At 46.0% G+C, this 19,736-nt stretch overlaps 1 protein-coding gene and 1 pseudogene across 11 annotated transcripts in view; one reads left to right on the top strand and one right to left on the bottom strand.

Annotated features, from left to right (window-relative positions):
• The window catches only part of URGCP (upregulator of cell proliferation), a 47,879-nt gene that overhangs the window by 23,317 nt on the left and 4,826 nt on the right, over positions 1 to 19,736 (bottom strand). For 2 of the 10 annotated variants that reach the window (XM_025378060.1, XM_025378061.1), the window contains exon 1: positions 7,502 to 8,005. The exons of 3 other annotated variants lie outside the window; for them this stretch is intronic. In XM_025378060.1, the coding sequence (XP_025233845.1) occupies positions 7,502 to 7,515 (14 nt within the window). In that variant the 5' untranslated portion in view covers positions 7,516 to 8,005. Of the gene's footprint in view, positions 1 to 7,501; positions 8,012 to 11,335; positions 11,406 to 19,736 lie in introns of those variants that run through there. 5 more of the 10 variants (XM_025378064.1, XM_025378063.1, XM_025378065.1 and 2 more) reach the window with 5 other exon arrangements.
• LOC112620051 lies at positions 16,474 to 18,018 on the top strand (annotated as a pseudogene). The gene has a single exon (XR_003118467.1). The product of XR_003118467.1 is annotated as a tubulin gamma-1 chain pseudogene (transcript).

Genomic DNA, 19,736 nt, shown 5'->3' with positions numbered 1-19,736 from the left:
ATATATTAAATATATATTATATATTAAATATATATAATTATAACATAATTATAAATATAATTATATGTAATATATAAATATATAATATATAAACAAATATATATATTGTTTATATATTATATATAATATAAATATATTTAATATTACATATTATAATTAATATATTATATATTTATATAGAATATATATTTGTAATATATGCCTTATAATATAAACATAAATATTTATATTTACATATATAAAATGAAAAAATTTTTAAAGGTGTATTCTGTCTTGGACAGAAAGGCTTAATTTTTTATTTTTATTTTTTTAGAGTTGAGATCTCACTGTGTTGCTCAGGCCAATCTCAAATCCTAGGATCATGTGATCCATCTTACTCAGCCCCCCAAAATGCCAGGATTATAAGCATGAGCTACCATGCCTGGCCTTTAATATAATTTTAAAAGTCAATTGTCTCTAAATTAACCTATAAGTAAATTGAGGTTCAAAACCAGTTGATTCTGTGAAAAAATATTTATGAAATAACAATCAGGAAAATTTTGAGAAAGAACAGTGAAGGACAAAACTTCCCAGATAATAGAACATAATAATTAAATAGTCTAAAATAATTTAAGGTTGTTCATGAATATACAGAGAAATCAGTAAAAGGACATCCCAGAAATAGGCCCAAATGCAGTCAAAAATTTCATCACTGATCTAGGTGGCTTTGAGTATCTGGAACTTATTCAATCATAAAAACCTGGAAAAAAAATTAAGGTAGGTCCCTACCACTTCATTCACCCAAATGAATACCAACTAGATCTAAGATTAAGTTTTTAATGCCCTAAAAGAAAGTATTGGAGACTTAAAAAAAGTCACAATGGGCTAAGTGTGGTGGTTCACACCTATAATCTCAGCACTTTGGGAGGCTCTGATGGGAGGATCGCTGGAGCCCAGGATTTCAAGAACAGCCTGGGCAATATAACTAGACCCTGTCTCTACAAAAAAGTTTCTTAAAATCCGCAATAACCAGGTGTGGTGGCATGCGCCTGTAGTCTCAGCTACTCAGGAGGCTGAGGCAGGAGGAATACTTGAGCGCAGCAGATTGAGGCTGCAGCGAGTCATGTTGGTGCCATTGCACTCCAGCCTGGGGAACTGAGCAAAACTCTCTCTCAAAAAGAAAGAAAGAAAAAAAAGAGTCAGCTGGGCGCAGTGGCTCATGCCTGTAATTCCAGCACTTTGGGGAGGCCAAGGCAGGCGGATCACTTGAGGTCAGGGGCTCGAGACCAAGCCGGGCAACATGGTGAAACCCCATCTCTACTAAAAATACAAAAATTAGCCAGGTGTGGTGGTGCACGCCTGTAATCCCAGCTACTCAGGAGGCTGACGCAGGAGAATCACTTGAACCCGGGAGGCGGAGGTTGCAGTGAGCCGAGATCGCACCACTGCACTCCAGCCTGGGAGCCAGAGTGAGACCCTGCCTCAAAAAAAAAAAAGAAAAAGAAAAGAAGAAAGTCACAATTCAGCAAATTTAAAACAGAACGACCACATCTGACCTACAGTGAGAAGGATGCTCCTAGCATACACGTAGGTCTCTCTTTATTTTAAAGACAGGGAGACAGTGTCTCATTGTGTTGCCCAGGCTTGAGTGCAGTGGTGTGATTATGGCTCACTGCTGCCTCAAATTCCTGGGCTCAAGCCATCTTCTGCCTCAGCCTCCCAAAGTGCTGGGATTACAGGCATAAGCCACTGCACCCGGCATTGAATCCTTTAAAGGAAGAGCTCCTTCTAAGTTATTCCATTTTCAGGCATTTTTTGTTAAGCCATAATTGAAGGTATTGTCTACTCTGTCAACACAGCTTCTAACTCATGTGGGCCATGTGAGCCCATCCTTCCATCCTTACTTCAGCTTTATCAAAGGGTTCTGGAAGATACCGCATGTGCTCTGTGATCACAACAAAAACTACAGAATCCAACACTTTTGTTTGTGCCTCAGCAACCAAATTTAAACCAACTATAATTATCCTGAATTGGGTCATTTTGCATTTTATCTTAAACTGCTTAGCCAGGCCTAGGAGCCCTCCTCTCTATAATAGAAATAACAGTACTTATTGAATAGGTTGCTGTGAAGATTAAATAACTTAATATATGTAACAGCATTTAGAATAGGCCCTGACAACACACTTGTTGGAGGTGGGCAGGATCTAAATTTAAAAGAACATTCCCTAGGACTGGAAAGTCCCTGCCACTTGTGGTTCTGGGTGAGAGGCCCTGCCCTGAGCTGAGGTGGGTCCTTCAGTCCATCCCCATGGAGAGGACAATGGCATGGCTGTTGCATCCCATGAAGTCCTGGTGTACTCTGCCACCCATGGGCAGGTGAGTGAAGTTTCGAGAGCTGTCCTAAAGAACCAGGGACACTTCTGGCCTTTTCTACCCCTGCTAGTTCTCCCATATGTCCAGTGTAGGGAACATTCTGAGTGGCTGCTGGCTTTTTGGGCAGTCCCACATCCGTGAGCAGAGAGCCAATACAAAGTCTCAGTCCTGCTGGCAAAGCTAGGTCCCTTCTGTAGAAGTCTCAGCAGCTACTGAGCAAGATAAGGGTCCTGCTGGACTTCTCCCAAGAGCAAAGATACATCTTGTTTGAGTTCTTTAATGCTTCCTCTTCAAAGTGTGGTTTACGGGGCCCCCTCTCCCCTTCCCCCAGTGTGGCCAGAGGACCCATCTTTCACCCAGTGTAGAAGGCCTGTGAATTCTGGGGCTGTGGCCTGGCCCATTCAGACCAGGCCGGGCCTCCAATGGGAAAGCTGAGCCCTTTCCTTCCCACAAAATGACAGTGGTGGGAGAGAACCTTCCTGGACAGCATAGACAAAAGGTTAAAAGTAAAGTCAGGTACTTTTGACAGCCAATGGATGTTAATGAGGGTGCTTTCAGCTACCAAGGTAGATGAGTCCTTGAGAATTCCCAGGGGCCAAGATGATCCTGAGAGGAGCAGCCAGGAGGGTGGATGAGGTCTCCAGCTGATGTGTAAAGGAACAGTGGGCTGGGGAAAGGACCTGAGGGGGTCACAGGGGAGGAGACAGGAGTGGGGGAGAGGAAAGAAGAGTGGAGGGGAAGAACGGAGAAGGAAGAGAGAAGGGAGGAGGGGAAGAAGGAGGTGGGGAAGGAGAGGATGGTGGAGAGGGAGGAGGAAGGGGGAAGAAGAAGGGCAGGAAAAGGCCAAGGTGTGTGTGCCCTCCCTCCTCAGGTAAGGACTCAGTCCACAGAGGAACAACTGGCCTTGGGTTTGTCATCCAGTAATGGCTTCTCCTCTACCCCAATTAGTTACACATTCCTGGGTTTCAATCAGTCACCTCATCTACTACCATGAGTCCCACCTCTATACAGCCAAGCATTCTCCATACCGCCACTCAGAACCCACAGGTCCTTCCACCCATTCTCTGCCCGAGCTCCTGCCTTCTAGGGCAGGTCTAACTCCATTTCTCCTGGCCAGACAGGGACTATATTTCCTAAAACAAAAAGCTGAGGAGTGAGAGTTTACTTATGGAGATCCACTGTTACTCACTTGCTGTTACCCACTGGATCAAAGAAAAGAACTGAATCTTTCTAAGGGAATACAGGGGTCAGGCATGAAGTTTCTGTCTTTAAAGACCGCGTAAGTGAAGATGCCATTAGCATCCTATTTCTTGACTCAATTATTCCATCAGACAGGCAAAACTTTTCATGTATGATGTCATCATGTGTTGGGAGGTACAGAGAATCCTCAAAATCTGGTGGTGGCAGGGAAGGTGGTACAATCATTTAAGAGGATCATTTGGCAGCAACAAGTTACAACAGGCAGGAAGAACAAAAAACAAAAGCAGGCCCTCCGCTCATGCAGTCCAAGTCTTTGCATGTACTCTATATGTCCAGAGTGAGACACAGATTATCTTAGAGAAAACCAGGAACATCCTTAACTGAATAATGTAACCATGCCATGGAATATTACATGTCTGTCAAAATGTAGGTAGACTGGGCACTGTGTAATGTGCTTGCAATTCCAGCAATTTGGGAGGCCGAGACAGGAGGACGGCTTGAGCCCAGGAGTTCAAGATCAACACAGGCAACATAATGAGACCCCCATCGCTATTTAAAAAGAGAGAGAGAGAGAGAAAATGTAAATAAATCAAAAACAAAAAACAAATGTATGTGGATCTGTCCCTTGTTCTGGCATGGAAAGAATTTCAAGGCATATTGTTGGGCAAATAAAGCAAGCTGCAGAACAGTATGATAGCATTTACGTAAAAACAGAGCAAGGAACAAACTTAGTATGCAAATGCAAAGGAAAACATCTGTCAGGGTACCCCCCCAAACTCAGATGGGAGGGAGGAGGGACGCTAGTTGTTTCTGTAAAGCTGTCTCTCTGATAAGAATAAGTGACTATTTAAAATCTTTTTAAGATTTTAAGATTGGTGGTCTATGTAAAGCTGATTACACTTGATCTTTATTTTTTGTTTTTCAAATTATCCATCAATAACAATCTGAAAAATAGAGACTTTGCATAGGCAACCCGGATTAAAGAAACTTGAGGAGCTGTATCTACTCTAGTTGAAAATGAAAATCTGGAAATTCAGGATGAATAGTTGTAACATTGTTAAGGATAAAAGCCCCTTTGAAAATCTGTTGAAAGCTACAGACCTTGCTCCTGGGAAAACTACACACCACTCCCAATGCTGCATACAATTTCAGAGAACAAACGGACCCCCAGAAGCCCATCCATGAATCATGGAGCCTAGGTTAAGAACCTCTGATTCAGACAACAGTTAAAGCCACTAAAACAGATGTGACTATGCAGAGAACATGTGTTAGGACTAGCAGAGATTGATTATAGAGCCCAAGGAAACCCCAACAGTGAAAGAGCAGGCAGAGTAGCTGACAGACAAGGAAGATCTGGGCAGTTGTGAGATAGCGAAGCAAGGGGCAAAGACAAGAGATGAGCTGTTGAGTGAGGCCTGTTCAAGAGAGGGGAGATGGTAGCATGAGCTGCTCGACGTCTTCTGCCCTCTCTGCCATCTCTATACTGCTGTCACGTAGATTCTCTGAGAGCTCCACCAATGCAAATAGTGTCATTTACCTTCAGCGAGTGGTGGGCAGTGAATGTACAAATGGGACCAGGTCCCATCGTCTGGTCCCAGTCTCATCCTCTGGACTTGTCTCCACTTAGCTCCAAACACACTGGGCCATGGGGCATTTCTCAAATACATCTTTTCCTTTGATGCCATCATTATTGCCATTTCTTTTATTTAGCACAATGCCTGGCATATTCATAAGGTCCTCAAAAACGGTCAGAATTTCTTCTTTCCTTCCCAACTCATGGAGACTGTCACTTAATAAAAACATCAATTTGGAGACTCCTCTATGACTACCCCAGTCCGGATCACCACTCCCTTCCCATCCCTGTCCTTTATCTGTGGACTTGCTCCCTAGGACACCTAGTGCAGTAGCTTTAATGTTTGCTAGCTGTCTGAGACAGCCCTGAGGGTCTCAGGAAGCACTGTCTTCCTAGCTAGACTCTGATCTACCAGGGAAGCCTGTAGAATTGGACACTTAGGAGCTATGTCTGCCAATGTACATAATATGTGCATAGTTTCCCCACAAAATGAAATAAAGCACCAGTCATGAGTCACTTAACAGGGATACATTCTGAGAAATATATCTTTGGCAATTGGGTCCTTGTGTGAGCATCATAGGATAAACTTTCACAAACCTACATGGTAAGGTGTACTACGCACCTAGGCTATATGGTACAGCTTGTTGTTCTTAAGCTACAAACCTGTACTGCATGTTACAGTACGAATATTGTAGGCAACTAACACAATGATAAGTATTTGTGCACAGGACCACTGTCATATAATGTGGTCCTCCGTTGTCATTATGTGGTGCATGACTTGTATACTAAAGGTTTTGAGACCTCAGCTTTTGCAATGGATACCCCTCAGAAAATTATAGATTACAGACTGCGGACTCATGGGGGTCACACAAATAATCAGAACCGCAAATATCAAATGTCACCAACCACAGGGACACAGTTTAAGCCCTACTGACTCTCACAGAAACACCAGTGCAGCATTATGTCCACCTCTGACCCGTGTCTACAAAGCAGTGTACTTGGACACCAAATGCACCACTTTTTGAAAAAAAAAAAAAGCTTCGTTCAGGACAGCCCCACACAGGTTCAGCCACCCTCAACATTGCGTCCAGGAGGCTCTGCCCCACCCTTTCCTGACAAGTGGGAAAGGAATGCTGCAGGACCTTGAACCCCTAGGTAAATCAGCCTGGCCTTCCCAGGGATGGTTCCCTGCTTACTCTATTTATGAGCTCAAAGTGCTGGGTAGTCAGCTGGCAACGAAAAGGCCTGGTCCTGGAAATGACCACTGCCCCAAAGCCTAGAAAGACAGCAGGAGTTGTTCAAATTCAGCTTGCTTCATTCAGGCACACTGTACTGAGCCAAATCACCCCAGGGCATGGCTCAGGCCTCATCTGGAGGAGGCATGATATCCATGATCCCGGTCCCATAGCACCGTCCCCTCCCCACCCCCACCACCGAACACACACCTGTAAAGCTCTTTGGGAACTGTTCTGAATGGCTATCACAGCCACTAGATCCAAGACCCTCTGAATGATGAATAACAGTCAAAGAATTCTAACAACTAAAGCGATGACCTTGAGCCTAATTTCTTTCTCTGTAAAATGAAAGTGTTGGACTGCCGTTCCCAGATTTCAGCACTAGTAAAATTATCAAAACAAAAAAATAATGAATTACTGAGGTTTTAGTTCGCCAAGTGAGAATTTTTTCTCAAAAATTACAAACTATATGTGTCACCATCATTTCCTAAAAGGAATAACACTTAAATCAAAAAAGTTGAAAAGAGGTAATGTCAGAATAAGCGCAGCCACCCCAAGGCAGGCCGGTAGGCAACGGCCCCGACCAAGGAGATCCCGGAGCGGCTCTCCGGCTGTCAGCAAAGGGTCTGCATCTGCCCGGAACCTGACATTCTGGGTACGTCTCAACGACGCGGCAAACAAGCGTCCACTCCCAACGCGAGCAAGTTTAAAACCCAGGAACACAGACACCAGACACCGGAGTGAAGCATTTTCAGGCCTCCGCGGGTTGCCCCGGGCCGCGGCGAGGACCCGCACCCCGGTTCCCCAGTCGCTCGCCAGGCCCTCGCTCCCGCCGCGCCCCGGGCACCTCCGAGCCTCGCGCCCTCCCCGGATCCCCTAGGCCCGCGTACCCGGACCCCCGCACCCAGGGGGGCCGCTGTCCTACGCCGGCGCCCCCGCCCGCCCCCCACGTCGGCCCGGCCGCGTCCGCCCAAGGTCGGCGCGAGCGGGCCGTGGGCCTGGCGGGCCTGCGGGCGGGGACGCCCCTGGCCGGGTCCGGGCCGCGTCCCAGACCGGAGCCCGCAGGCCAGAGCCGCTCCGGGTCCCGCTCCCGTTCCTGCCGGCAGCCGCGGGGACGCGGGGCCTGCGAGGCGGCACTCACCCGGGCGACGCCATGAGCGCAGCGAGGTCTCCGCTCCCGCCTCCTCCGCTTCCTCCGCGCGGCCGCGGCTCGGCGCCGGGGAGGGGCCTGGCCCGCCGGCCGCCCGCCCGCTCCGGGACGCGCTCCAGGGATGGAGGGGGGTGAGGTGGGCCCGGGGTCCTCTCGGAGCAGCCCGGGGGCGGCCGGGGCGGGGCGGCCAGGTCCGTCCGCAGCCCGGAGCCCGCCCAACGCCCACCTGCCCAGGTGCCCGGAGGCCGGAACTCGCCGGGCGGTGCCTGCGGTGCCAAAGCTGCAGGATAACCTGCCCCCGGGCCACGAACCAGCCCCAGGGCCTTAATGAAGTTCACACCTCTCTGTAATTGGAGTTTAATTTCTGTAAGAAAAGCCTTTTCTTTAGCCCTGGAGCGTAAGGCGTTATTATTAAGCAAAACAATAACTTTCCTACTTCTTACTTGCAGTGGTGTGTTGGACAAGTTGCTGGCCTCTCTGAGATGGTACCCATTGTCAAATATGTATAAAGTGGCATTGTGAGGCTCTAGGCAATGCGAAGCACTTTTATTATTCTTTATAGTGTGTTATTAAGTAAAAATTATCAATCTGCAGTTCCTCCAGTGAGGTTTCACAGCTACTCTTACAAGTTATGAGTCCTTAGGCAGGTAGATTTTTCAGCTTCAGTTCTTGTCTCTGCAAAATGAGTTTCCAAAAATGATCTAAGTGAAAATGCTTAATAAAAAGCTCTGGACAATGTAAACCATTGTTGATAGCATTTTTAGTGTTATATTAAATATCACTGGCCGAACGCAGTGGCTCACTCCTGTAATCCCACCACCGTAGGAGGCCGAGGCAAGAGGATCGATTGAGCCCAGGAGTTGGAGATCAGCCTGGGCAACATGTTGAGACGACCCCCTGCCCCCCCGCCCCTGTTTCATTTTTAAAATTAAAATTAAAATTAAAATATCATTAACAACCACTATTTAAAAATGTTTACTACTATTAAGAACACAAGACAGCAAAGCAGTGATGAAAACCTTAGCTCTGAAGCCAGAATACCTGTGTTGGAATCTGGGCTCCACCAATTACCAGCCCCAGGAGCCCCTGCAAGATAGAACCTTTCCAGGGCCACAGTTCCTTATTTGAAAATTAGGCTACAAATAAGTCCCTTCCTCTCTGTGAAGATTAAATGAGTTAACATTTGTAACTATTTTTAAATGTTAGTAAACATTGCGTGATGCATGGTCTCTTTTCCTCCTGGGAATCCAGTCAATGTTTCAGAGCCTCCTTGTCCTCTTCAGAAAAGAAATTCGTAATTGCTGCCTTGAGTTCAGAAGATAATTAATGCTCTGTAAATGGGAGCCGATAAGTAAAGCCATGGGAACTCGTGACACCCAAAATAAGGACAAATCCAGGAGGACCAGGGTTAGGAAGAGTTTGAGGAGTGGGAAATCCTAAATCCTAAATGCCTGATTCAAGGGAGTAATGAAATGAAGGAGATCAGACTAAAAGAACTTGTTTGTTTGTATGTTTGTTTGGAGACAGGGTCTTGTCGCCCAGGCCAGAGTGCAATGGCAAGATCTTGGCTCACTGCAACCTCCACTTCCCAGGTTCAAGCAATTATCCTGCCTTAGCCTCCCAGTAGCTGGGACTACAGGCGTCCACTACCACACCTAGCTAATTCTTCTATTTTTAGTAGAGATGGGGTTTCCCCATGTTGGCCAGGCTGGTCTCAAACTCCCAACCTCAGGTGATCCGCCTGCCTCAGCCTCCCAAAGTGCTGGGGTTATAGGCATGAGCCACCATGCCTGGCCTAAAATAAGCATTCTTTTAAAAATAAGCAATACATGTTTACTGACATAAAATCCGGTTCAGAAACTGATAACCCCAAAATATGGCACTTTAACGTGCTGAACTGAAGAAGCCTCAAGGTCTTTCTGACCTCCCTCCCCACTGGTTTCTCCCAAAACACAAGATGTCTTTATCTGCCTAAAGTCCAGACACTCCAAGGAGAACAACTGTTTTTCTTGCCCTCCCTATAAGACCAAGAATGTAACCACACCTAAAAAGACCTTTTCACAGGATAGCGTACAAGTTAATCTCTGTGCCCTGATGCATCCTTCTCCCTAGTAATCCTTTATTGCCCCTCAAAAGAATTCCTCTTTCTCCCCTCCTGTAAGTTGTTTTGCCAAGATGGTCTACAAGATTCTGAACCCTGTTGAGTGGTGGGAAATCATTCTGTAATTCTCCCTGTGTACACATTCATAAAATTTGCATGCCTTTTCTTCAAATAATCTGCCTTTTGTGAGTTGATTTTTCAGGAAACCTTCAGAGGGCAAGGGGAAACTTTCCCATGGCCTATATACTTAACATGAATTTTAGCGTCCCACTATATAGTTAGACCATCATGTTTAACCAACCCCTACTGTTGGACATAAATATTGCTACCTTTATTTCATTATTATAAGGAATGTGAGTAATAAATATCCTTATAGCCAAAACATCCCATAAACACCAATGATTATTTCCTTATGCCAAATTTTGAAGAGTTGAATTTCTAGATCAATAGGATATCAGTATTTTAAGGCTCTTCTGATACATATATACTCTGTGTATGTGTATGTGTATACCTACACACATACACATACACACTAATATACTTAAATACATTCTATACATACACACATATGTATACATATACCTGCACACATATATGCAGATACACAAATATACACATACACAACATATACACACATATATACAGATTGCCTTCCCAGCAAAATCACCAACACTGATAGTCCTAGTTTTCCACAACACTGTATAACTTTTACAATTTTTCAAAATCATTGCCAATTTCATAGGTTAAAAACCAGTATTTTAGGCCAGGTACGGTGGCTCATGCCTGTAATCCCAGCACTTTGGGAAGCCAAGGCGGGTGGATCACTTGAGGTCAGAAGTTTGAGACAGCCTGGCTAACATGGTAAAACCCCATCTCTACTAAAAATACAAAAATTAGCTGGGTGTGGTGGTGTGCGCCTGTAGTCCCAGTTACTCAGGAGGCTGAGGCAGCAGAATCGCTTGAACCCGGGAGGCAGAGGTTGTGGTGAGCCAAGATCACGCCATTGCACTGCAGCCTGGGCAACAAGAGCCAAACTCCATCTCAAAAAAATAAAAGACACCCTGTTACAAGAGACATATAAGGAAATTGTAGGCTCGGCATTGTGGCTCACACCTATAATCCCAGCACTTTGGGAGGCCAAGGCGGAAAGATCACTTGAGGCCAGGAGTTCAAGACCAGCCTGGGCAACATAGTGAGAACTAGTCTATTTATTTGTTTGTTTATTTATCTATTTATTTATGAGACACAGTCTCACTCTGTTGCCCAGGCTGCAGTGCAGTGATGCAATCATGGCCCACTGCTGCCTCAACTTCCCAGCTCGAAGTGATTCTCCCATCTCAAACCCCCAAGTAGCTGGGACTACAGGCATGTGCCACCATGTCTGGCTTTTTTTTTTTTTTTTTTGTAGAGACAAGGTTTCCCCATGTTGTCCAGGCTGGTCTCAAACTTCTGGACTGAAGCAATAACCTGCCTCAGCCTCCCACAGTGCTGGTATTACAGATGTGAGCCACCATGCCTGGTCCCATCTTTTTATTAAAAATTTACACTAAAATATTTTTTCGAAAAGTCCTGACATGGTGGCTCACACCTTTAATCCCAGCACTTTTAGAGGCTGAGATGGGAGGATTACTTGAACCCAAGAGTTTGAGATCAGCCTGGGCAACATAGTAAGACCTTGCCTTTACAAAAAATAAACATAATTAGCTAGGCGTGGTAGTACATACCTATAGTCCCAGCTACTCAGGAGGCTGAGGTGGGAGGATCTCTTGAGCCTGGGAGGCTGAAGCCACAGTGAGCCAATATTTCACCACTGCACTCCAGCCTGGGTGACACAGCAAGACTCTTTCTCATAAAAATAAATAAATAAAAAGGACATTACATATTGATAAGAGTCAATTCACTAAGAAGACATAACAATGATAAACATGTATGCACCAAACAAAAGATCCTCAAAATATATGAAGCTAACATTGACAGAATTAAAGAGAAAAAATACAGATTTCTACAATAATAGTTGGAAACTTCAATACCCCACTTTCAACAACAGTACAATCAGACAGAAGAACCATAAGGAAATAGACAGCCTGAACAGCACTATAAATAAACTGGACAAGCCAGGTGCAGTAGCTCACACCTGTAATCCCAGCACTTTGGGAAGCCAAGGCAGGTAGATCACTTGAGGTCAGGAGTTCAAGACCAGTATGGCCAACATGGTAAAACCTCATCTCTACTAAAAATACAAATATTAGCTGGGTGTGGTGGCACATGCCTGTAATCCCAGCTACTTGGGAAGCTGAGCAGGAGAACTGTGTGAACCCAGGAGGTGGAGGTTGCAGAGAGCTGAGATCATGCCACTGATTCCAGCCTGCGCCACAGAGTGAGACTTCATCTCAAATAAATAAATAAATAAATAGGGCCAGGCGCGGTGGCTCACGCCTGTAATCCCAACACTTTGGGAGGCTGAGGAAGGCGGATCACCTGAGGTCAGGAGTTCGAGTCTCCTCTCTGAGTTCATCTCACATGTGTTAGAGGCATTTGAACCACAGCAACTCCATCTTAAATAGACTCTGAGTAAAATAAGGCTGAGACCTACTGGGCTGCATCCCCAGATGGTTTTGTTCCTCAGATTTGGTAATTTCCATTGTCCTATCTTCAAGTTCACAGATTCTTTTGTCTCTTCAAATTTGCTTTGAATCCCTCCAGTGCATTTTTTATTTGTTATTATACTCTTCAGCTCCAGAATTATTTTTCGGTTTCTTTGTAGGTTTTCTGTCTCTTTACTGATACTACTGATAGAGACAGGAGACAGCCATATGCCACACAGGTCGTGGTGCACAGGGTACTTGCCTAAACATGCCCACGGTGAAAAATTCTGTCCCTTAACACATGTGCAGTAAGGGAAATCAATGTGGAGTGGCTAACGGCCCGCATGCACACTGGAAGAATGGGGATGGAGCCACCAGGAATTCATGCCTTATGCGGGGAGATGAGCCTGGCCTCTTCAGCTCCTGTGTGTTGACCTGGTATTCAATCTGTGAGGTGGGAGCCTATTGGCAGGACCCTCTCTTTTTTGCTGAGAGCTTTCTTTTAATAAATTGTGCTCTCCTCACCTTTCAATGTGTCTGTGTGCCTAATTTTTCCTAGTTGTGATACAAGAACCCAGACTTTAGCAGAGCTAAGGAGCAAAAAATCCTGCATCATTTTGGTGGCCCACATAGGGACATGAGGAGGGGTGAGTAAAATGCACACCAAAAAATCTGTTTCCTTTTCCTTTCTGAGCCTTCTTGTCCTCGGGCTTCTTCTGAGGATAAAGGAAACTGCACCCCCTCACCCCATTGCTCTCAGGGATTGGGCATGTCAGCCTTGGTCCAACTCAGCCTTTTCTATGGCACTTTCCTTCTTTTTGCAGGACTGTAATGGCACTTATCTTTTACAACCTCAATGGCTGCAGATGCATGCGTGAGAAGGATGGGCAAGTGGTGGCTCCCTGCCCCTCCCAGCTGGGGCTGGGGCTCCTGGCCCAAGGGTCCCATGCAGCTGTCTGTCCAGTGTTCCACGCCACATACCATGGAGTCTTCCCCTCCTCTGGCTGAGAGGTCCAGCTCAGTCCAAACCCCAGGGTAGAAACAGCAATTAAAAGCCATTGCACCCAGCCGAGAAACTTTTAATTGCAGTACTTTGGGAGGCCGAGGCGGGCAGATCACCTGAGGTCAGGAGTTTGAGACTAGCCTGGCCAACATGGTGAAACCCCATCTCTACTAAAAATACAAAAATTAGCCGGGCATGGTGGCATCCACCTGTAATCTCAGCTACTCAGAAGGCTGAGGCAGGAGAATCACTTGAACCTGGGAGGCAGAGGTTGGAGTGAGCTGAGATTGTGCCACTGCACTCGAGCCTGGGCAACAAGAGCGAAACTCCATCTCAAAAAAAAAGTTTCGGCCGGGCGCGGTGGCTCAAGCCTGTAATCCCAGCACTTTGGGAGGCCGAGACGGGCGGATCACGAGGTCAGGAGATCGAGACCATCCTGGCTAACACGGTGAAACCCCGTCTCTACTAAAAAATACAAAAAACTAGCCGGGCGAGGTGGCGGGCGCCTGTAGTCCCAGCTACTCGGGAGGCTGAGGCAGGAGAATGGCGTAGACCCGGGAGGCGGAGCTTGCAGTGAGCTGAGATCCGGCCACTGCACTCCAGCCTGGGCGACAGAGCGAGACTCCGTCTCAAAAAAAAAAAAAAAAAAAAAAAAAAAAAGTTTCCTGTTGGAGAAACTCATTTGCATAAGAATAAGAGGTTTGTTCCCCGGGCATCTTTTCTTTTTTCCATCCTGTCAGTAGTTGACACAGCCCTGCATTTAAGCTGTTTTTCTTTTCCTTTTCTCCACCAGGCCAGGAGTACATTGGTGCAAAAGTAGTTGCAGTTTTTGCTATTACTTAGAATGGCGAGGACTGTGATTGCTTTTGTACCAACCTGATAACACAGCCCTGCAAGTAGAGGAGGCTTCTCTATGCTAGAGGCTTTTTTCCTTTTAGAAGATGTTTTACTCGGCTAGGATCCCAACTCCCAAGACACCCTTTTCTTTTCCTTGTTGGAGAAGGACTCAATTCCACAGCTTGACCTTAGCATTCAGCTTATGATAAGGAGTCTGTGCAACATCCTGAGGAAGTTATTTTGACCCAAACTCAATTCCAAGCTTTGGGTCGAAGCCCTAGGAAAGAAAACTGGATCTGAGGGATCCAGAGGCAGATGACAACAGAAGTTAAAAGGCACAGTGCAGGTGAGCATGACTAATTTCTGCCGATTAAGCCTCATTTCATGGATAAAGGTTATGCTAGTATTCAAGGCATCAATGAGGCATAGGGAATGCAAAGACTATTGACAGCAGAGGAGATAGGGCATATAGGGGTAAGATAAGATAATCCCACTCTCTACCCCACTCCCACTTAACATGGGTGAAAGCCACTTTGACACCCGTGGGAGGCATCCTGTCATGGTTGCCAGGACTCAGGGATATAAGGACAAAAGAAAGAGGGATGCCTCGCTTTCTCTCCCTCACGTACCCTGGGTATTTGCTAGGAAGAGAAGGGAACCAGGGATGCCTTGCTCCCCTCTTTCTAGATGAGTAGCCATACATCTTTCAAATGCATCTTGAGTCCTGGGGCTCCTTTAAATAAATGCCTTCTTATTCCTTTCTCCTCCTCTGTCCTCTCTTTACAGATGGGCGATTGTGTTCCCATGCTGCAGGATGCTCTCCTGGGATGTATCCTCCAAACTGGGAGAAGTTAATTTCCTAAACCTTAACTGGTTGGCTTGGAATTGAGCTCAGCAGGGAGGGAACCCAGAAGCCTGACATGTCAGCAAAAGGGTAGGAGTTTTTTTGTTTTTTTTTTAAACCAGTCAGGATTTTGACCTCTCTCTCCCTGTACAAACTAGAAAGGGAATAAGGATCACTGTTTATATTATCTGTAAAGTTTTAATTAATAAAAAAGGATTTGTGAGGTTGGCCTTAAGCTGTAGCCAATCTGGTGTGCTCTGCATGTCTCTCCGTATAGTTCTGTCAGAAAGAGGGGTACCTTGGGATGGGATGTGGGTCTAGGACTCCATAGGCCTGTTGTTGAAGCAAGCCCAGCAAGCTGGCCAGTGGCAAACTTTGTTGCAGGCCTCCATCTGGTTTTACGTCCTTGGAAGTGTGACCTGTAACCACATGGCAGTGCTTTGTTTTAGCTTCTGCCATTTTACAGTGGTGGCCCGGGTTCAATCCTGGCTTAGGGAATGAGTCCTTTCTGGTTTGATATCTTTGTGTCCTTTATCATTTGTTGATTCTCTTCCCCTTCATGAACCACCTTAAATTTTCCTTTCTCTGAACACCTGGGAGGTTATCTTTGGTAATGTTCAAAAGCCAGAAATATTGGCTGCTTGGCATGGCTAATGTTGTTGGGTAATAAAGGATTTAAAAGAATTTTCTTGACCAGGTGTGGTGGCTCATGCCTATATTCCAGCAACATAGTGAGACCCTGTCTCTACAAAAAATAAAAAATTGACTGGGCATGGTGGCACATAGTCCCAGCTATCCAGGAAGCTGAGGAGGGAAGATTGGTTGAATCCAGGAGGTTGATGCTGCAGTGAGCCATGATTGTGCCCTGTACTCCAGCCTGGGTGACAGAGCAAGACCGTCTCAAACAACAAAACAAAACAAAACAAAAACAGAGCTGGGTGCAGTGGCTCACGCCTGTAATCCCAGCACTTTGGGAGGCTGAGGCAAGTGGATCATTTGAGGTCAGGAGTTCTAGACCATCCTGGGCAACATGGCGAAACCCTGTCTCTACTAAAACTACAAAAAATAGTTGGGCATGGTGGTGGGTGCTTGTAATCCCAGCTACTCAGGACACTGACGCAGGAGAATCACATGAACCCAAAAAGTAGAGGTTTCGGTGAGTGGCGATCACACCACTGCACTCCAGCCTGGGCAATAGAGCTCAAAAAAAAAAAAAAAAAAAAAAAGATTTTCTTTTTTTTTTTTTGAGATGGAGTCTTGCTCTGTTGCCCAGGCTACAGTGCAGTGGCACGATCTTGGCTTACTGCAACCTCCGCCTCCTGGGTTCAAGTGATTTCCAGCTAATTTCTGTATTTTTAGTAGAGATGGGGTTTCACCATGTTGGCCAGGCTGGTCTTGAACTCCTGACCTCAAGTGATCTGCCAATTTCAGCCTCCCGAAGTGCTAGGATTACAGGCATAAGCCACCGCACCCAGACCCCAAAATAGGATTTTCTTAAAGAGAGTTCGGCTTAACTAAAATTGGATATCTGGGGGGCTGGCATGCGGTGGCATTGCGGGTGGGAGCGGCTGCGACGCCGGCACCTGAGGAGTGATGCCGAGGGAAATCATCACCCTACAGTTGGGCCAGTGCGGCAATCAGATTGGGTTCGAGTTCTGGAAACAGCTGTGCACTGAGCATGGTATCAGCCCCGAGGGTACTGTAGAGGAGTTCGCCATCAAGGGCACTGACCACAAGGACATCTTTTTCTAACAGGCAGAAGATGAGCACTATATCCCCTGGGCCGTGCTGCTGGACCTGGAGCCCCGGGTGATCCACTCCATCCTCAACTCCCCCTATCCCAAGCTCTACAACCCAGAGAACATCTACCTGTTGGAGCATGGAGGAGGAGCTGGCAACAACTGGGCCAGCAGATTCTCCCAGAGAGAGAAGCTCCATGAGGACATTTTTAACATCATAGACTGAGAGGCAGATGGTAGTGACAATCTAGATGGCTTTGTGCTGTGTCAGTCCATTGCTGGGGGGACAGGCTCTGGCTTCGGCTCCTACCTCTTAGAATGGCTGAATGATAGGTATCCTAAGAAGCTGGTGCAGACATATTCAGTGTTTCTCAACCAGGACGAGATAAGCGACGTGGTGATCCAGCTTTATAATTCACTCCTCACACTCAAGAGGCTAATGCAGAATGCAGACTGTGTGGTGGTGCTGCACAACACAGCCCTGAACCAGATTGCCACAGACCCCCTGAATATCCAGAACCCATCTTTCTCTGAGACCAACCAGCTGGTGTCCACCATCATGTCAGCCAGCACCTTCACCCTGCACTACCCCGGCTACATGAACAATGACCTCATCAGCCTCATCGCCTCACTCATTCCCACACCATGGCTCCACTTTCTCATGACCAGCTACACCTGCTAACTATGGACCAGTCAGTGGCCAGTGTGAGGAAGATCACGGTCCTGGATGTCATGACGTAGCTGCTGCAGCCCAAGAATGTGATGGTGTCCACAGGCCGAGACCACCACACCAACTACTCCTACATCACCATCCCCAACACGATCCAGGGAGACGTGAACCCCACCCAGGTCCACAAGAACCTGCAGAGGATCCGGAAACGGAAGTTGGCCAACTTTATCCTGTGGGGCCCCACCAGCATCCAGGTGGCCCTGTCGAGGATGTCTCCTTACCTGCCCTTGGCCCACCGGGTCAGTGGGCTCATGATGGCCAACCACACCAGCATCTCCTCACTCTTCGAGAGAACCTGTCACCAATATGACAAGCTGCGGAAGACGGAGGCCTTCCTGGAGCCATTTCGCAAGGAGGACATGTTCAAGGACAACTTTGATGAGATGGACACATCCAGGGAGATTGTGCAGCAGCTCATGGATGAGTACCACATGGCCACACGGCCAGATTACATCTCCTGGGGCACCCAGGAGCAGTGAGTCCCCCAGGATAGGGAACCTCATCTGCCTTACTGTTTGGCCAAGGCCCTGCCTGACTGCCCACTCCCTTAGAGCACAGATCAGGGACCTCACACATCTCTTTCTCATATACATGCATTCTCTGTTGGCCTGCGAACACATTACTTCTCTTATAAGACTATTTATCTTTAATAAAGCACTGGATATAAATTTTTTTTAAAAAGTGGATATCTGGGGCGAGTGCAGTGACTCACACCGGCAATCCCAGCACTTTGGGAGGCTGAAGTGGGCAGATCACCTGAGGTCATGAGTTCAAGACTAGCCTGGCCAACATGGTGAAACCCTGTCTCTTCTAAAAATACAAGAAAAATTAGCTGGGTGTGGTGGCACTTGCCTGTAGTCCTAGCTACTCAGGAGGCTGAGGCAGGTGAATCGTTTGAACCTGGGAGGCAGAGGTTGCAGTGAGCCAAGATCGCACCATTGTACTCCAGCCTGGGCAACAGAGCAAGACTCTGTTTCAAAAACAACAAAAAAAGTGAATATTTTTTAAACCTTTATGTTTTTCTCTTCTTTGGTCTTGTTTTTCTGGAAAAAGATTTTTTTCCCAGTTGACTGAATTCCTTTTCTCCGCTTTGTCTTGCTACCCTTAATGCACGCATGAGGGGCCCTAAAATAATTTCTGATAGCCTGGGACTCCTTGAGAAGAACAGAAAAGGTGCCATGCATGGCATTTTGGGAGAAACCTCTGTTTTTCTCATAAAAACCCAGCAATTAAAAGCGGATAGGTCCCCCTCAAAATCTGTTTTTGTCTTCCAGCTATCCCTGTTTATTGGGCCTTGGAAACTGCATGCTTTTCTAGCCCTGCTCTTAAAGGGTCCCACTCGAGGCCAATAGTCCAATTAGGAGATTGGTGAACAGAAAATCTTGTAACTACTGGATCTGCTTCTGTTTGTCTGTGCAGTTACATGTGTTGTGTGTGATGTCTATAAAAAAAGAGAGCTCTAGGCCAGGCACGGTGGCTCACGTCTGTAATCCTAGCACTTTGGGAGGCCGAGGCAGGCAGATCACGAGGTCAGGAGATTGAGACCATCCTGGCTAATACAGTGAAACCCCATCTCTACTAAATACACAAAAAATTAGCCAGGCATGGTGGCAGGTGCCTATAATCCCAGCTACTTGGGAGGCTGAGACAGGAGAATGGTGTGGACCCAGGAGATGGAGCTTGCAGTGAGCCGAGATCGCGCCACTGCACTCCAGCCTGGGCGACAAGAGCGAGACTCCGTCTCAAAAAAACAAACAAAAAAAAAAAAAAAAAAAAAGAAAGAGATCTAATTAATTGGCCTAAAGGAAAATAAGTGCTTCGATCAAATATTTTTGAAGGGAAAATAAAAGCTGTAATGCCTTTTAGTTCGTGTGACTTTAATCCTTGAGAAATAAAAACAGTCTTAAAGATTACTGGTAAAATGCAAATGTTGTTGTTAAAATGTAGACAGGTGGTCTGAATTATACGGGACAGATATTAGGTTTGCTAAATGTTTTACAGTTATAAACTGCTTCTTTTGACTTTGAGAACTGTTCAACTTGCCTACTTTACAACTTGGCAAGGCCCAGGGCTTTGGTAAGGGACTTAGTAAGGCTCTTAATCTTAGCAAATAATCATTAATCATATAATCTCAGTAAAATGTTCTAAGAAGGAATGGACATGGAAATTTTTGTCTAAGGCTAAAGGATTATTTTCAATTAGATAAGATACAGCTAAAGGTTTAAAACAAGTTATGGAAGGTTTCTTGCAAAAGAAATTCTGTGTGTGAACACTAAATTCAAAAGGGTATTATCTGTTTTTCTGTAAATAATTCAGCATTGAAATAAAAGCACAACAAGGTTTTCTTTTTCTTTTTTTTTTTTTTTTTTTTTTATGGGGTCTCACTC

Source organism: Theropithecus gelada, chromosome 3 (assembly GCF_003255815.1).
Source record: "Theropithecus gelada isolate Dixy chromosome 3, Tgel_1.0, whole genome shotgun sequence".
In the NCBI taxonomy this organism is placed as follows: domain Eukaryota; kingdom Metazoa; phylum Chordata; class Mammalia; order Primates; family Cercopithecidae; genus Theropithecus; species Theropithecus gelada.
This window is presented reverse-complemented; position numbering and strand designations above follow the sequence as displayed.